At 37.5% G+C, this 19,939-nt stretch overlaps 1 protein-coding gene across 2 annotated transcripts in view; it reads left to right on the plus strand.

Annotated features, from left to right (window-relative positions):
* UMAD1 (UBAP1-MVB12-associated (UMA) domain containing 1) overlaps positions 1-19,939 on the plus strand; it is a 248,990-nt gene that overhangs the window by 5,430 nt on the left and 223,621 nt on the right. For both annotated transcript variants that reach the window (XM_060304639.2, XM_030857222.2), the window contains one exon: positions 19,034-19,133. In XM_060304639.2, the coding sequence (XP_060160622.1) occupies positions 19,052-19,133 (82 nt within the window). In that variant the 5' untranslated portion in view covers positions 19,034-19,051. The remainder of the gene's footprint in view (positions 1-19,033; positions 19,134-19,939) is intronic.

Raw genomic sequence — 19,939 nt, forward strand, 5'->3', positions numbered from 1 at the left:
TTTGTGTCTGCGTTGGCCTGATAACTTTCAACTTTTCTGGGTCCTTATGTTTTAGGTGTTTCTCTTGTGTAAATGGTGCCTATAGCTAGAGGTTTAGTTTTTCTATCTTTCGTCCATTTACATTGATTGTGGCTCCTGATATTTTTGGATTCATTTTAACAGTCATTTTGTGCTTCCTGTGTGTTCTGCTTTTTTTTGTTGTTGTTTATTTTTTTCTCCTCTCTTGCCTTCTTTTGAATTGACTTTTTATTTTTTTCCGGTAATTCCACTTTATTCCTCTGTATTAGTTTGAATGTTACATATTCTTTAATAAAATATTTTGTGGTCACGCTTTAACAAACACATTAAAGTCTAAAGTTACTTTACTCTGTGTCAAGACAAGAACCTACAACTCCACTGACCTTTTTCCAATTGTATGCTGTTGTCTAGAGTTTTAGTTCTATCTTGATTCCTTTTAACTCCACAAATTAGGCATTATTATTATCTTATACAGTTAATATTTGCTTAGAATTATTCATATATGTATCATTTTCTTCACTTACTATTTATTTATTTATTTATTTATTTTTTACTTACTATTTATTTTTACATCTCAACTTTTTTTCTGTTGTTTCCTCCCCCCCTTTTTTTTTTTGAGGTACCTTCTTCGGAAGTTCTTTCAGTGAGAATTGTTGGCAGTACATTCCATCAGTTTGTGTTTTTCTGAATATGGTTATTTCATTCTTGTTTTCAAAAGATAGGTTTATTATCTATCTACATAGAATTCTAAATGGACAATTAATTTCTCTCAAGACTACTCTGATATGATTTTACTCTTATAATATTTGCTTTTCTTTTAAATTGTGATTTTGTTCTTTCATGTCTCTATCTGCTTGATCTTCAGTTTGTTTTTGGTATTCTGCAGTTTTACTGTATAATGTATCCTGATGAGGAGTTCTTTTATTTAGTTTTCTGCTGAATATGTTGTGCTTTGTGAATCCGATGATCTTGTCTTTATCAGCACTTGGACATTTTCAACCATTATCTCTTTGAATATTGCTTCTCTCCTATTCTCTAACTCCTTCTGAAACTCTGATTAGAAGTAGGAAGGACCTCATGTGCTCTTGATCTCTGTTTTAGAGTTCAGTGGTTTTGATTCTTTGTGCTGAATTCTGGATAATTTTTTCTAATTTTCCAGTTTACTAATTCTTTATGCAGTTGTGAGTCATTTGCTTTAATTTCAATACTAGTTTTTATTTGTTTCTAGAAGTTCTGTTTAGTTCTTTTTACAAATCTTAGTAGTTTTTACTGATACTCTTTTGTCATAGTCTTAGGTCTCCCTTTATTTCTCCATATATTACAGAATATAAAGTAAGTCTGTTTATGGTCTAGTTTTGATACCCACAGTCTTGATGGGTCTGATTCTGTAGAGTTTTTTGATTCTGTTGACTCTTGCTTACTGTGGCTTATTTCTTTATTTGTACAGTATTTTTTGATTATGAATTCATGTTTCTTGGAACTTTTTTGATTTTTTTGAGGTTTAGTTTGAGGGTATTTTACTCCAGAGAAGATCTTTGTTTCCTTCTTCCAAAGATGTTTAGCCACAGACTTTGTCCTTGTTCCCTGTGGGACATGGATAATTAAAACTCAGGCTTTTAGTCATTAGAAATCAAAAGTGGCCACAGGGAAAATGTTAACTCTAGTATTTGCATATACCTTTGTGGATTTATAGATTCTTTTCTGGCTTCTATAGATTTTCTTTATTCTTTTATTGGGTTAGCCATACATTAAAAATACATATTTATATTTAAGACATTACCACAAGTACTCTTTTAGATAGCCAATGTGGGGATTCTGTTAGTTGTTGAGGATAACAAGGTCTTGGTGAAGGTATAGTAGGGAACTGGGGAGTGGCGAGAATTAAGGATGAAGCTAAGTAGAGACCAGAATTTGGAATGTCTTCCTTATATGCCATGCCAAGGAGTTGAGCTTAATAGTGATGCTGGAGGAGAGCGCTGGAAAGGGAGTGATCAATTTGACATTTTAGGTTGAGTATTCTGGTTTCATGATGATGAATGTCTAGGAATATCCTGATCAAGGTGCTTTTGGTACAAGTAACATGACCTTTTTAAACAAGCTTTAACTTTTTTTTTTGATTGATTGATTGTGGTAAAATGTACATAAAAATTGCCATCTTAACCATTTTTAATTGGATGGCTCAGTGGCATTAGGTGCATTCACATTATTGTACAACCATTGCTGTCATCCATCTCCCAAACTTTGTCATCATCCCATACTAAAACTCTCTGCCCATTATACAGTCTATGAATTTGACTACTCTAGGTACCTCATATAAGTAGAATCATACAATATTTGTCCTTTTCTGTCTGGCTTATTTCACTTATCATAATGTCTTCAAGGTTCTTCTATGTTGTAGCATGTATCAGAGTTTCATTCCTTTTAATGCTGAATAATAGTCCATTGTATGTAGTAAATACCATATTTTGTTTATCCACTCGTTATTTTGGGTACATTTGGATTGTCTCCACCTTCTAGCCAGTTTACTTTTAGGTCAAAAGGAAACTGATTAGAACTATTTTGGGTTAGCTTGACTAGCCTAAGGTTTATTAGCCTTATAAGGCACTGAAGCCATGAAGAGGAAAGCTTTCAGAATCCAGACTGTCTTCTGTCTCTTTTTTTTTATTATTATTTTATTTATTTATTTATTTATTTTTTTAACATCTTTATTGGAGTATAATTGCTTTACAATGGTATGTTAGTTTCAGCTTCACAACAAAATGAATCAGTTATATATATATATATATATATTCCCATATCTCTTCCCGCTTGCGTCTCCCTCCCTCCCACCCTCCCTATCCCACCCCTCCAGGCGGTCACAAAGCACCGAGCTGATCTCTCTGTCTCTTTTGAGACCACTTTCTCTTCAGCCGAGCAATTGTTGCTTCACTGTTTACATAGATCTGCATGGTTACCCCAAACTTTGTGAACGGCTCTTGGGAGAATCTAATTTGCCAGCTCTAGTCACTTGGCCATACATCTTCCAAACAACTATGGTGTAGAAGGGGACTTGGGGAGGACTGGGTACGAAGATGTTGGGAACATAGCGGGGTCCACTATGTTGGAGAGACACCCAAGGGGCTTGCAGTAATCAAACTGGAGATGTTGGTGAGCTGAACCCAAGTAGGGGCAGTAGGAATAGAGAGAAACCAAAAGTTTCATGAGATATCATGGGGTTGCAGGACTTAGTGGGTGGGGGAGAGTGGATGAAAGGGAGAGGGTGAAATTAAGGTAACACTTACGGTTCTGTCTCTAGCAGCTGTTTGGACCACCATGCTTTTTTCTGAGATAGAGAGTAGAGTAGGACATGTGTGCTGGGAAGATGACTCAGCCTTGGACACTGAAGCACTACAGCACAGGGTGAAGGATATAGACCTAGATTAAATCTTGATACTTAGGTGACTTTTGGAAAAATTATCCTGTCAGAGCTTCAGTTTCTGTATAAACATGGGAGATAATAAAGCTTCATGGGGTTATTTTAAGCATTAAATAAGATTTGCATATGTAAATCCCTGAGCACAGTGCCTGGTTACACTAAGTACTTAAATAATAAATTGTAAGTTATAACTGTTAGTAGCGTGAGCAAATTGTCCTAAAGTATCTGCTGGACATCTTAGTGATGATGAACGATGTTAGTAAAGGTGGAAGAAAACCCCAGGGTGCTTCCCCAGAAGGAAGGAAGTGTGTGGGCTTGTCTGAGAGTGAGAATCCTGAAGCATCTGGGTGATGGTATGTTTTGCCCAGCTCTGCTCAGCAGCCTGGATGGAAGAGACTGTGTCCTCTTACAACCATTTGAGTGTTACCAAGATGTTGTCTATACTGTTCAACAGTTTCTTGTGGAAAATTATCGTCAGGGAGATATTTTTCCTCTTGATCTTTCAGTCTGTATTTTCCATTCCTTATGTTTATTCATTGAAGCAGAGACTGGGGGAGCGGGCTACTTTCGTCTTCCTCACTGAACTTTCTATTGCAGGCAGCTTCTTGTGTCTGTGTCTAGTCCTGGAAGACAGGTGGTTGCACACGTTCCTTGGCTTGTTCAGTTCACAGTGGCTAACAGAAACTCATCATGTGTGGGTCTGCCAGGCCGAGATTGAGTCTTCCGTGGCTCAGACCATTGAGATCTCTGAATGAATTAGAGAATTAGGAGCAGTTTGTAATTCTTCAAACATGAAAGTAGATATCTTTTCCTGTGTTCTGCTCATGGAGCTTTTTCTGTCTGGGACCCTGTTTTACAAAGTCTTCCTTGGGCAGTTATAAACCATTTCCCTCCTTATTTTTCCCTGTTGCTTGCCAAGGCCAAAACTATCATATTTGAATGGAAGTAGATCTCCCAGGAGAAGGGGAGGGTCAAGGGAGGGAATCCAATTTTGCCAGACTTTAGAAAGAATTCCCATGCAGTGGGATGTCTGGTAGCCTATTTTTTTCTGGTAGATACAGCTGTGTTTTAGAATTAAGTTCAGGCAATGGGGATGGATGAAATACTTTCTCCATCTTCGTGGTTCACTCTCTGTTGTAATAGTTTGCTTGTCTATTTGCTTATTCATTCATTCATCCTTGGATAGGATTTCAGAAGATGTAGCATGTGGCAGAGAGCACAGTAATGAACTCTTGGTCAGTTGTACTTCTTGGTCAATCCCCACTGATTGTGGAGTTCATGGACATTTGACTCAGACTTTGGCATATGGTTGATAGTTATTGCCAATTTTTTTCATGTTTCTTTATGTGCATTTTGATGAAAAATTGGGAGGAGGTGAAACAGTCAGCTTTCTTATTTACTCAGGAGTCTGAAGCAAGTCTTCAGACAGGTAACAATATTTGAGTAGACTGTTAACAACTTGCTAGCCGCTTGCTTGGCCCGTGCTGTTTTTACACAGGACTCGGCACCATGCTTTGTGCCCACTGGCCTTGTGAGAGGTGGTAGAGAGGCAGGCCAAAAGGCAGCAAATAGATTAGATAGTTCCTTGAATTTGGAGAAACTGCCTTGTTTGATGTTGTTCTCTAGGGCCTAGAACTGTGCCTGGCTAGTATTTGGCCTTCAAAACATGTTGGTTGAATGAATTAAAAAGTGAGCAAATGAACAAACGACTGAATTTTAGAAGTTTGTTTTTATTTAGGAAGGAAATACTTTTGATGATGCAGTTAGTTTGTACTGGAAGTCGAATGATGTAGATTTTTAATGGGCAATTGAGGAGTGAGTTTTTTTGGAAGATGTATGTAATGGTTCCTGTTGTGTGTTAGATGTATTTCAGTGAGCAAATAGAGATATTTAAAGACCCACACTGAATAATGCTTTATTTTATTTTTTTAAATTCTCCGTTTCTCTGTGCTATAGAGAGTTGTAAAGAGGGGTGATCTCACAATTGGTCTACTTCGTTCTTCCTTACGACTTTATTAAATAAATCACCTATTTAAGTAAATCACCTAAGATATTTGTTTCATGTGAAGAGATGCTTTTGTTAGAGTTGTCTGGGGTCTTTTTCAGGGTGTGTTTTCATTTTAGATTTACAACATTGAACACAGTGGTTAGAAACTAGTATTTTATTGGTAGGTATCAGTGTTATTTAAGCCAAAATCAAATTTTTTTGTGTGACAGTTACGTAGAATTATACTTGTAACTTTTCTAAAACATAAAAATATCTAATTGTGTCATTAATTTAGAGGAGTCGGGATAACACTAAAGCCTTTAAATTACATTCTTCGTCAATGAATGAGACCAAAATGGTATAACTTATAAGCGTGGTTTGTTATAAGCTCTCAAAGGCAGCAACTTTATCTTCTAAGCTTATATCTCTTCACACTATTTAACATCCTTCTTTAGAAAAAAAAGAATGTTTTTTTGCACGTCCTGCATTAAAAAGAGGGAAGTTTTTGTTTGTTTTAATAAAACCTCTTGAAATTAAGATGGCTTCTGACTAGAATGCATCACACACTAGGTGATTGCACCTATCTACAGAGGAGTAGTTTACAACAAAGAATTATCTGGTCCAAAATGCTAAGAGTGAAGAGGTTGAGAAACTCTGGTCTAATGTAATAGGTGATTTCCTCTCCCCTAAATTAGTAGAATCAGTGGAGACTTTTTTATGCTATCCTATTTTTCATTTTATGAGTAAGAGACAGTAGTGGAAAAAAGCAGTCAGTCTTTATCATTGCCAGGCTACCATTCTTGATTCTGAAAATAATAGGGTAGTTAATTAAAAGGAAAACAAAACCCCCAAATCCAACAACAGCAGCAAAACTACACAAAACTTCCCATGATTCTGATAGAGACTTTGAGGGGTGATAATTTACAGAGAAATGGAGGGGAGAGTAAAATTGTCTGGGGTCTCTTTTACCTTAGTGAGACTGTCAATTTTCAGTGATGAAAAAGGGATCTGAGAAGAAAGAAGGTTCTGTTCTAAAATTTTCTTGGGCCAACTTGTGACTTTTCAAAATAACTTTATCATGTGCTTGAAAAACTATTCTGCTAGAGAAAATTAGTAATTCCAGATCATGTAATGCTTCCATGATAGCAGGATTTTATTATTATGGTGACAACTAAGATTGCAAACGGTTCCTGGTTGTAGGTATCTTGCATGGGAATGAGGAGTAGCTGGCTGTTGAGATTATCAAATGCAACCCGGTGTTGCTGTCCATGGCAAATAAAGCCAAGTGTTAAAAGTCATCAAGTTGAGGCGATAAACTACAACCCCCTCCCCCCATTGCCTTCAGTACTCTTTTAACCTAGGATTTCCTGTATTATATTTAAGGATTTCATGTTTGAATCCTACGTGTCCCATTTCTGAAAAGCTTTTCCTGCCTTTAATTTAATATAAACTAAAATAAGAAAAGGATTTAAACTGTAAGAATAGAAAAAAAAAAAGTAAAAAACTATAAATTCAAGGAAAAAAATCCCAGCTTCACCCCTGTTGAAATCTATACTGTGAAGTTCTTCAGAGCTCCTCTGCACTCTTCTAGAACCCTCCCTTGCCTATGCTTTATAATCATCAATTTGTAGCTTGAGGTCTTCCAACTTTCTAAGTATTTTAGATGTTCTGTTTTGGCTGAAAATAATACATGTTTAATGTCTCAGTTTGCTAAAAGCAACTATATAGTCATATAGGGAAGTGAGTTTTATTAAATCATGTACCTTCAATTTTTAACGCCTGTTATATGTGTTCACGATACCACTTTCCAGTTAGGTGACAAGTGAAAAGGTTAGGAGTGATAGAAGACAGACTCTCTTAAAAATGAGATTGTCACCATTGCTTTGTATTCATCTGGGTTTGTTGTAAAAGCTGCACTAGTGTTCTGAGGGCATCTCTGAGCTACCCCAGATCAGTGGAAATGAAATGGAAATATGAGTTCAAGGAGAAAATAGAACAATGTCAAATTTCCTGCTGTTAGAAAAGAAGGAACTTGCTTATATATTTTAAAATGGCTAATGGTGGATATTAAAATGCTGTGGTGTTTAGATTACATGAGATAAATTTAAAAGAATGATACAGTTGTTTTATTTCAACATATAAATATAATATGCTAGAAACTACATTCTCTATAATTTTCAGTGTAAAGGTTTAGATGTCAACTTAAAATGTACAAGAGAGCACATGATCTTACAAAATTCTTTTAGGGAGTGTGTGAGCACCAAAGTAGGATTAGTGTCTTTGAAACTTTTTTGTCTCCAACCTAAACATGAAATGTGACATTTCATGTCAGGACCTAGTACATGCACCCACAAGCCAAAGTTCATAAACATTACTTACCACATGTGACACTCTCTGATAAACTTTTTGCTTCTCCTTTCTTTTTTCTCTTCCTCTTTTTCCCCCCCCTATTTCATTCTATTCAAAGATCTGGTCATGATTCACTAAATTGAGTTTATTTCCAGTAAAGGGTTGAGACCTACAGTTTGGAAAACAGCTGTAGATCCAAGATTCAGTTTGTTTTTATTTTCTTTCCTGAGTGGTTTTTTTTTTTTGGCGAGGGTGGGTAGGATTCTGAGCAAAAATCAGACAGACGGAAATAAAATTTCTATTAATGCATTAATTCATTGGCCTTCAAACTGTTCTGGGAGCTCATCTGCGACATCAGTTGAAATGTCTTTCCTGGCTCCCCTCTTGCTTATCCTCTTAGATGCGTGTACCTCTCACCCATGACACCAATATCACAAACTTTCAAAGATAAAAAACCCAGATGAATGGAAAAACAGAGGGAGAATATTTTGGTAATCCTAATTGGTACTCTGAAGGTAATGGATACACTTTAAAAGAGGACAAAATCATCTCCTTCATACAAATAAAAATCTGTCAGAGACTTATTAATTCATCAGTTAAGGAAGAAATTAGTAGTATATTACAACTGGTTCAAAAGAAAACTCAAAGTATCACCACACAATACAGTCAAATAAGGGAATGTTGAATTTATTAATTATTGCAAAACTGGTCACTGTCCCTAGGGTAGCGTTATTGCATCCTGTGGATAGGGATTATTTGTATGCCTATCAATTTTCTGCAAGTTATCAACTGTCTCTACAGAGTTGTAACATAACCGAGTCAGATAAACAGAGGTGGAGATAACCAGGACAGACGTGCTAGCCGTAATAGCCACTAAATTCCGAAGTCTTTTACAGTTTTTCCTTATTCTGATTAGATTTAGGCTATTAAACTAGGTCTAAAACTTTGACACCTGAAGGCCAAATCCAGTTTGAAGAGGATTTATTCAGTCTGCAGAGTATTTTAAAAACTTTTTGAATTTGTTGCTATCATCTAAATACTAGGTTTTTACATAATAGTTGGATTTCTAGTTTGTCTTGAAGAATCAGACTTGGTGACACTGGGCCCACATCCCTTCATGGAACAGTGGTTGGAGCTGCCAAAGGTACTTAAAAAAAATTTTTTTTTAAATCTTTATTTTTGTAGAGTTACCATCTGATCCAGCAATCTCAGCCCTGAGCATATATCCAGAAAAGGTGAAAACTCTAATTAAAAAAGATACATGTACCCCAATGTTCATAGCAGCACAATTTATAATAGCCAAGACATGGAAGCAACCTAAGTGAATGGATAAAGAAGTTGTGGTACAATGGAGTATTACTCAGCCATAAAAAAGAATAAAATAATGCCATTTGCAGCAACATGGATGGACTTGGAGATTATCATGCTAAAAGAAGTAAGTCAGAAAGAGAAAGCCAAATATCATATAATATTACTTACTTGTGAAATCTAAAAAAATGATACAAATGAACTTATTTACCAAACAGAAACAGACTCACAGACACAGAAAACAGTCATGGTTACCGAAGGGGGTAGGGGAGGGATAAATTAGGAGTTTGGGATTAACAGATACACACTACTATATGTAAAATAGATGGCAATAAGGACCTACTGTCTAGCACAGGGAACTATGTTCAATAGTGGAAAAGATTCTGAAAGTAATATATATATAAACTGAATCACTTTGCTATACACCTGAAAGTAACACAGCACACAGGAACATACAGTTTTCTTTATTGTAAATCAAGTATACGTCATTAAAAATTTTTTAAATATTTTTTATTGTAAAACAATATATGATATTTGATTTAGAAAAAAGCAAATACTACAAAAGAAACATAAATTAAATATAAACTAGTCATGCTTCCTGGTAAGAACAACTATTAGGTTTGGTGTATATTTCTCCATATTTTTTTCCTAAGAATGTACAAAACTTATTTGCACATAGAAAATAGAAATTACCTTTATAATTAGAAAGCCTGCTAGTTTCATTTTGAAAAAGCAAATAAGTTGGAAAAAGTACTAGAAAGGATGAAATAGTATAAAACACATACTTCAGCTAAAATGTTCTCCAAGAGGCCTGGGTGACAGTGAGAGCAGGAGTTCTGAGTCCAAGGCCCATGGTCCCACACACAGGCATCAAAGGGAGGGACCTTCAGACAGAGGCAGCCTTACATCTTCAATTTACATTCCCCAGAGGTTCCTAGATGCGTTGGGACCATCTTGGGTGGTGGCCAGGAGTCAGTGGGAAGATGCCCTAACCGTAGCCTCAGCCTTGTCCTAATTTTTTTAGTGATGGTTATTTTTTTTTTTTTTACTTTGGCCATAACAGCAAATGCAAATCTGATTCCAGGCTTTCCCAGCTCAAAACCTTTCAAAGCTCTTTCACTGGTTCCTCAGAAGCCTTGTTTTGGTGAAGGGCTCCTCCTCGTGGCTCGCTGGGCATCTCCCCCCTCCCTAGAGGTGCCATCTTTAGACCAAGCCTGCACTTTCCTTCACTCCTGTCTCAGACTCGGCTGGTTTCACTCTTAGTTATCTGCCTGGCATTTGAATTTACCCCCCTGGATTATACTGAAGAGGTGTTTCTGCAGTTTTGAAATGTGAAACAATATAGTCGAGTTAACATTTTAGTCCTGGTATGACAGCCAAGTATGTTTTTGAAAAATTTGAAGAAATGGGGGTATACACATCCGTTTGGTGATAATTAAAGGGGTGTATTTTCATATTATAATTTGAGATGTTAGAGATCAGGATCTCAGTCCCTGAACTTCTATATTTTCAGTTTGAAATACCACTGATGTTTATAATTTCAGCTACCACTTACATGCTAACAGCTCCCAAATTCCAACTTATTCCTTTCATTGGAGCACTAGGTCCTATTTTTCCAACTGCATTTCACATATTTCCATTTGGACCAGTCATTGTTTCCCTACATGTAAACTTGTCTGAAGTGGAGTTAATTTTTTTCTCCTCTTAAATTTCCTTTTCCGACTTTCCTTTTCTTATTCTTAATATCACTTTCTTTACTCCCTCAGGCTTGAAACTTCAGTCGTCTTTTAGTAATTCCTTTCCATCAGTATTTTGTAGAGTTGGAAGTCACTAGGTCCTGTTTCACATTTCTGTACACCCCTTCTTTTTCATTCAAACTTCTCCCACCATAGTCCAGTCCCTTTTGCTACAACGTTCTAACTTCATGGCTCCACTCTCTCAATCAGTCTCTCCAGCATTTTATTTTATTTTATTTTATTTTATTTTATTGAAATATAGTTGGTTTGCAGTGTCATGTTAGTTTGAGGTATACAGCATGGTGATTCAATTATACATATATATATACATATATAATGTATATATATTTTTTCTTTTTGATATTTTTTTCTATTATAGGTTATTACAAGATATTGAGTATAGTTCCCTGTGCTATACAGTAGGTCCTTGTTGGTTATCTATTTTATATACAGTAGGGTATATATGTTAATCTCAAACTCCTAATTTATCCCTTCCCTCCTTTCCCCCTTGGTAACCATAAGTTTGTTTCCTATGTCTGTGGGTCTCTTTCTGTTTTGTATATATGTTCATTTTTATCATTTTTTTTCTGGATTCCACATGTAAGCAATATCATATGATATTTGTCTTTCTCTCTCTGGCTTAATTCACTTAGTATGATAATCACTCGGTCCAACCACGTTGTCTAACCTATTGTCTTAAATTTAATCTTTCTGAAACACTACTTTCCTGAAGATCCTAGACTAGAAAATAATATTAAATGAATCCCGGTAAGCCACTCTGGATATTCTAACATTTTCTTGACTTAGTAGCCCTTTTAATAATTTGTCTCTTCTTTTGTATTCTTCATTTCTGTTGCTTACCTCCACGCTTCTAGTGAGGTTACTCTCTCTGCTGTCTCCTAAACACTCTCTGTTCATTGTTCCTGGTGATCCTTCTTATAGGAGAGGCCTTCCTTCTCTTCTTGGTTTATATCTGTGCCCATCAGATGAAGTTAAACTCAAGGCTACCTGTTTGTGAAGTGTAACAGGGCTCTTCTCATTCTCATTGAGCCTTCTGGAATGTTTTGTACCGTTTAATGCTGTTTTGGGTAATATAATCTTGTCTTTCAAGATTAAAACTATCAAAAGTATGGGACCATTGTCTTTTTTGGTATCTCTCGGAAGAAATTAGGAAACTTGTTACCTAAATTTGTATTCCTTTTGTCTAACCATGCAATTCACAACCCACCACACAGAAGAAGAGGAGGATTAAACATGGTTCAGGATTTTAGTTTTTCAGCACTATGGAATTTACATATTTATTGAATTTTGACACAATGTGAAGAAAAAATGTGTGTATGTATATTTTTTCTTATATAGTTAAGTGGCTGCTGTTTATCAGTCCCACATATACATTTCAGTCTATTTGACATATTTATATTGTCAAATAGTCTGTTGAAATTGAAAGAAGGTGATCAAATTGAGAACACCAGGTTACCTTAATCCTTTTGTCATGGGTAATATCACTTAAAAGGTAAGTCTTAGAATAATAGGAAAAAATAAATATATCACTTGTGCTGCCCTCCTTCAGAGCAGTAGGATCTGTGCTGTGTAGCGATCAGGGTCGCTTTCTGTATGCAGTCTGCGTGCCATTAAAAGTGAAGACACTGTCCTTTTATTTTTCAGTTTTGTGTGAATGCATAGAGAAAGAAGTATCTTGCTTTGTATACAAGACTGCATTTGTAACACACACAAAGTCATTTAAGAGACTTGAGACAATTTTACAAATAATTGTGAACTACAACATTTATATAACATCTAGAATATCATGCTAATAATGAATTTTTAAAATAGCTTTATTGGGGTATTATCAACATATGGTGAATTGTACATGTTGAAAGTGTACAATTCGATGAGTTTTGACATGTTTATATACCCTGAAACCATCACTGCAATTAAGATCATGAATATATTTATCACCCTCAAAAGTTTGCTTGTGATCCTTGGTAATTCCTCCCTCCCTGAACCTCCCATTCCCCAGGCAACCACTGATCTGCTTTCTGTCACTATACATTAGTTTGCATTTCCTAGAAGTGTTTTGTGGTCTGGCTTCTTTCACTTAGCTTGATTTTTTTGAGATTCATGCATGTCATAGCATATCTTAGGCCTTCATGCCTTATTTCTGAATAGTATTATGGATATGCTACAGTTTGTTTATCCTTTTTATCTGTTGTTGGACATTTGGATTTTTTCCAGTTTGGGGCTATTACCAAAAAAGCTGTATAACGTTTGTGTACAAGTGTGGACATATGCTTTCATTTCTCTTAGGTAAATACTTAGAAGGAGGAGGTCTGGGTCATATGGTAGGTGTATGTTTACATTTTTAAGAAACTGCCACAGTACTATATTATTACACCTACCACAGTGTATAAGAGTTCCAGTTGCTCCACATTTTTGTCAACAGTTGGCATGGCAAGCCTTTTAAATTGTTAATATTTTAATAGGTATATAGTGTTATCTCATTGAGATTTTAATTTGCATTTGCCTATTGACTAATGTTGAACATCCTTTCATGTGGCTCTTTGCCATTCACATATCTTTTTTTTTTTGCTTTGGCTGCACTGGGTCTTTGTTGCTGCGTGCGGGCTTTCTCTAGTTGTGGCAAGTGGGGGCTACTCTTCGTTGCGGTGCGCGGGCTTCTCATTGTGGTGGCTTCTCTTGTTGCAGAACACAGGCTCTAGGTGCATGGGCTCAGTAGTTGCAGCACGTGGGCTCTAGAGCATGTGGGCTCAGTAGTTGTGGCTCGCAGCCTCTAGAGCATGGGCTCAGTAGTTGTGGTGCACAGGCTTAGTTGCCCCGCAGCATGTGGGATCCTCCTGGACCAGGGATCGAACCCATGTCCCCTGCATTGGCAGGTGGACTCTTAATCACTGGATCACCAGGGGAGACCCACATATCTTCTTTAGGAAAATGTCTGTTAATAGCTTTTGTCCAGTTTGTATTGGTTTGTTTTCTCATGATTGAATTTTAAGAATTCTTTATATGTTCTAGACACATGTCCTGTATCAGATTTGTGATTTGCATGGATTTTCTCCCAATCTGTGTCTTGGGCAGTGAACTCTTCATCCCCCATCCATGTAGAAGCAGTTCCAGGATTCCCATGTTTGGGGATTAGGAGGCATTCTGGGTTGGGTCCCAGCTTAGCCAGGCAAGAGTGTTGTTGCTGGCTGATAATGGATTTTTAAGAATAAATTTTGATATTTCACCCACTTATAAAATATAAAATTTGCTTACTGTAGACAGTTTTTAACATACTGAAATCGTACCTAAGGAAATGAGGCTGGAACATGCTTGATAACTCCAGGCAGAAGAAGGCCACTGTCAAGGGCATGTAAGTCAGAAGCACGAGTGCTCATGTCTTCCCATATACTCAGCTGGGGGCAGCAGGACTGTTCCAGGCCTCCTCCACTTTTGGGATGGAGCTCCTAAATTCCTCTTAGGTTTACTCAGGATTGCCTCCAAAATGGGGTAGTTTCAGGTTGCTGTTTGTTCCCGTAAATATAAGTTGAGTGCTACATTTGCAGTGCCTGGTCAGTATCTGGCCTAAGCACTTAATAAATACTCATAAAATATAAATATAAAGTAAGTGAAAGTCTGGAACGTGGATATTGTGGAATTAGCAAATATCTTCAGAACACAGAGCTGAGCAAGGCTTGGGAAAGTAGGGATTTAGAAAGACAGAAATGGAATTAATGAAATGTATTTCACTAATATTAGGAAATATTAAAGTCCAACACAAATGTCTTGTTAAGGGCTCCTTGTCTTTGGTGCTTTGTTGATGTAAAGCATTCAGTTTTGGTACCAAAAAGACTTGGTTTAAAATTCTAGCTCGGCTGTTTACTAGCCATATACATTTGCATCAATACTTAACCGACTTTACTTCAATTCTTTCACTTACACGTTGTGAATAGTTATGTGTACCTGGCGGGATGATTGTAAGATTATAGGAGATAGAGTCTATAAGGCATTTAGGTACAGTGCGTGACACATTGTAGGAGCTCAGCAAATGTTAGTGGGGTTTTAGTTACCCCCGTTCTCTTTCCCAGTTCTAGTCTTAGGTGGGGAAAGGAAATCTGGCTGCTGGAGTGGTGACCTAACCATGCAGCTTTCTTGCTGTGGGAGAATCTTAGAATGGTATTGCCAGTCCCACTGGGATAAATTTTTATACCACCTTATGTGTGTTTTCAATGGTACAAAAAATATCATGGTATAAAGATAATTTGATTACAGATTTTAGTGTCTCAGGACATAGTCTTTTCATGCATGGAGTGATTACTGTAAAGCTATATGTATGGTTAGACTTACTTAGGTACCTAATGGAATGAATCATGAATGTCAGCAGCAGTATAGATGGTGCAAGGGAATCCCAAGACTTGTAAAATTGGCACAGCGTTCCCATGGAAACACATCTGAGGTGACTATTGTAGAGGAAGGAGTTAAGGCAATGGTCAGGTTGGCAGAATAACAGGTGCGAGGGTGACTGGTAGTTTCATAACCATTTTAGAGCAGTTACCAATGGATGTTTGTAGCAAACTAGTCTGCTGCCATTCTGAGTTCCTTTATACTGTCTCTACTACCTTTTTCCTATTCCTGACCTGTTTCTTCCGTGCGTGGATGTTTCTTGACTCTTGGAACCTAAGTTCTCTCTCCTTCTCGGATATGTTTGGAATTTTATAATGTTCTAAAGGACAAACTGTAATATTATGCATTGCCACATAAGTCATACTGTTGGTAACCTGCTGCAGCCTATTTAAGACTGTATATTCTTTAAGTTTGATTTTTTTTAGGTCATGAAAAACTTAAATGCTTCACTTAATTATTTGAATCATAAGTTCTCTACAAAATACTTGCATTCAAAAGGGATTCTGGCACTACAGCTGAGTTTGGTCTGGCATTTATAACAGCATATCTAAACGTTGGGGGCCTGAGAATGACATCAGAACCGCTTTTGTGATTTCTGTTTGTTCCATTTCTGTCTTGTGGCCAGACATGAAAAGGTATTGGAAATTTGAGTCCTTCTATTAAAGGCTTTTCTTTTATATGTTAGAAAGGAGCCACTTTTTAAAGGGCCTCTCTCTGTGGCCACAAAGCTCCTTGTTCTAGCACTCTAATGGCATGTGACACAGTGAACCAAGCAAGCAACATGGCCACACCTACCTCCAAGGAGGGTAGAAAACTGCAGTTCTTACATGTCTCCTGATATAAGGTGGAGAGCCAGTGAATGGCCTAATGATTCCGTGATCACCATATACTCAGTTCTCTCTCCCTGCGGTAGACAGAGTGACTAACCCCTCCCCAACGGCAGTAACCCAAATGGCCGCATTCAGTCATAGCATCATGCTCTAAGTTCAGTATTTCTTCATCAGGTCCAGATGTGGCACCTCTTGTTGTAGAGACTTCATGAACTAAAAAGACCAGCAGTCTGTCCCTTCTGTCCCATCTGGTAACTGGGAAAAATAACTGCCCAAACCACTGTCATCCAGAAAGGGGAGGAATGGGAGATACACAGCAGTCACCGAGTGGTAGCAATTCTGGAATCTCACTGAGCAGGCATTTTGGGGGATCCTCGCCTTGGATTGGAGAATGTTCATTAATTATGCCCAGATTCTGCTTCTCAGGAGAGCCCCGCCCCCAGTCCCGTGTTCTCCAGGCACTCCACCCAAAGTGTCTTCCTTTTCCAGTAACTTCCTTGGCTACCACTGAAGTAGGCATTGGAGAATAGACCCTCCTTGGGGGCTGAGCAGTTTTCTCTGGCAGCTTCCTGTCTGCAGCATTGTTGTAAACTTCCAATAGTCAAAGTCCTCCTTTAATTCAGACTAGTAGCTGTTTTGCCAGCACAACTCTCCAAAAATTTTGTTGGCTTCTTATCTATTTGATTATAATCAGCTTCATGTATCTGTAGCCAGACCTACAATTTTTGCTAGCTGTAACTCTTAGATTTGCTACATTTCTCATCTCTTTCACCCTTAAATGTGCCCCCCCTTTATTTATTTGAAGGTATCTTTTCTCTACAAGGCTTCAGTTGGACACTGATCCCCTTCGTCTCTTTTTCCTGACCCATTGTAGCCTAAGAATTTACTGAGTGCCACATTCATCCAGGCTGAGGCTTTAGTATCAGGTGTGATGGCTATATCCTTGATTTGATCCTTACCCAGATTGAATTTTAATCATCTGTTGTTCCTTCAAAGGCTTTCTCTGTTTTAGTTTTAACTGTTTGGGGTTGAGAAGTTAGTTGCTTCTTCCAGTCTTTTAAGTCTTTGAGTTTGAACTTTATTGTCTTACATTCCTGCTTATAAACCAACCAGTTCTTTTCTGATCTCATTTCTTTCTTGCATGGGTTTCTCTTTATCTTAGTTATTTTTTTCATCTCATTCCTTGTCTTTTCATCTTTTCCTTTTGCTTTTCCATCTAACCTTGTTTTTTTGGGTTTTTTGGTTTTTGTTTTTGTTTTTACCAGTTTCATACAGGTCATGTCTCCTTGTACTCTCTTGAGGCTGCCAGACTATTTCCAGACTTTTCTTTTGGCTCCATCACTATATGCAGTAAGCTCAGCCTTTGAGGATTTCAGAGGTGATTCCTTTTCCTTTACTGAAATATTTTCTTTTTCACATGGCTTGTGTTTTTCTTCTCCATTTTTTTTTCTTTTAAAAAGTAAAACCTGCTAGATGTGTTTTCTGTCAACAAATTGGCTCTTTTACCATCCACTCCGATCTACAACTCAGGGCAGGTTGACCTACACAAATCCTGGTGCAATTCTCAGTTTCTAGAAGCATCTTGCTCAGATAAAATCTTTACTTATCCTCCCTGCTTGATTTTCTGGTGGGTGGAATATATGAAACTGAAATGTGGGGCACTTGTTGCCACCAGGAACTTTTCTTTGCTGTCTCTCTCTTTTTTTTTTTTTGCGGTACGCGGGTCTCTCACCGTTGTGGCCCCTCCCGTTGCGGAGCACAGGCTCCGGACGTGCAGGCTCAGCAGCCATGGCTCACGGGCCCAGCCGCTCCGCGGCATGTGGGATCTTCCCGGACCGGGGCACGAACCTGTGTCCCCTGCATCGGGACTCTCAACCACTGCGCCACCAGGGAAGCCCTCTTTGCTGTCTCTTATATTGCTTTACTTACAGCAACTCAGAACGTGACATGTCCTCCCAAGTTTCCTTCAACTTCCTTCCCAGTTGTTTTCTAAGAGTTGTTGCCCTGCCTGAGTGTACAAAGCTGAATGTACAAAGGTGGGAGGACACAGAGGAGAGAGAGAGAGAGAGAGTGTGTGTGTGTGTGTGTGTGTGTGTATAGGTGTGTGTTGGGGGTAGTGCACAATAATCTCACCAACACAGATATTTGCACTGATGGGAATTTACATTTGGCTACAATTTTACAATGAATACAGTCCTTGAGTGTCTGAATCAGATAACCAGCTCTAGAGGGTGTTTGTAGTGCCTTCTTTTCTTTTTTCAGGTGGCCTTAATTTCATGAGGCTTAAGGTAGTTATGGCATGACAAGAAACCTGGACAGGGTTTGGTTTTTTCCCCCCTTTCCTCGGTCCAGTGTCCAATTTATGGCTAGTGAGATCCTTCAAGATTCTGGTGTTATCTGTTGACTTCAGTTTTACTTGTAGAGATTTCTTGGGTTATTTCCTGCATGTTCAGAAATTGAGAGGATGAACACAGTATTTCAAACTGGAAGTCCATGCTCCTTAATTTCTGGTTTTGTCTTCTGACACCTAGAGAGGGCTTGTGTTCTTAAGTTTGGGAATAGAATTCCTAAAAGTAATTATTGTGATATCTTTATATTTGGCTTTTAAAATTTATTTGGCTGCATTGAGTCTCAGTTGCAGCAACGTGAGATCTTTCAATGCAGCGAGGGCTCTTTGTTCTCTCCAGTTGTGACGCGCAGGCTCCAGAGCACATGGGCTCAGTAGTTGCAGCACTCAGGCTCTCTAGCTGTTGGTGCACAGACTCTAGAGCATGTGAGCTCAGTAGTTGCGGTGTACAGGCTTAATTGCCCTGCAGCATGTGGGATCTTAGTTCCCTGACTAGGGATCGAACCCATGTCCCCTGCATTGGAGGGCAGATTCTTAACCACTGGACCACCAGGGAAGTCCCTGTATGTGGCTTTTTACTAAGAAGGGTAAGAGTTTTATGGTTTCATCTGAATTTGTTATTATATAGTGTTTCTATTTCAGGTAACAGAGGAAGCAGCAATGTTTCACTTCTTCAGAAAGCCTCCGGAATCTAAAAAGCCCTTGGTACCAGAGAGAGAAGCAGATGGATTTGTCCTTTTAGGTGAGTCTTTTTAGGAAACAATATCATAATTAGATGAATTATTTTTCCTTTAAAAGATTACTTGAAAAGTATATGATTGATTTTTAAACATTTTCTTATTAATTCCAGAGTTAGTTTATGTATATGAAATCTATAAAAATATAGGTCATCAATCACTTAAAATATTGTCATCAAGTCAGACTCTTCTTATACAGTATGTTGGTTTGGATGTGTCCTTCAAATTCAGTTTGTAAAATCATCCTATTTTTTCTATCCAATAAGCTAGTCAACCTTTTTAATTATGAAAAAGCAGAAGTCTTGATGAATCCTTGATAAATTCAATTTCTGTTTTATAAATAGCACCAAGCCTTGCTTCTTAAATTAGCATCAAAAATTAAATCAGGCATCCAATAAATAGTTGCTGAATGAGGTACATTTATTTCTTTTATTGAAGTATAGTTGATTTACAGTATTGTAATAACTTGCAGGTGTACAGCATGGTGATTCAATATTTTTGTAGCCTATACTCCATTCAAAGTTATTACAAGATAATGGCTATAATTCCCTGTGCTGTACAGTATGTCCTTATTGCTTATCTTTTTTATATATAGTAGTTTGTATCTCTTAATCCCATACCCCTAATTTGCCTCTGCCCTTCTCTCTCATTTTTGGTAACCACTAGTTTGTTTTCAGTATCTGTGAGTCTGTTTCTGTTCTGCATATACATTCATTTGTATTACTTTTTAGATTCCACATGTAAGTGATGTACAGTATTTGTTTTTCTCTGTCTGCCTTATTTCACTGAGCATAATATTTACTCTCCAGGT

Source organism: Globicephala melas, chromosome 9 (assembly GCF_963455315.2).
Source record: "Globicephala melas chromosome 9, mGloMel1.2, whole genome shotgun sequence".
Taxonomy (NCBI): Eukaryota; Metazoa; Chordata; class Mammalia; order Artiodactyla; family Delphinidae; genus Globicephala; species Globicephala melas.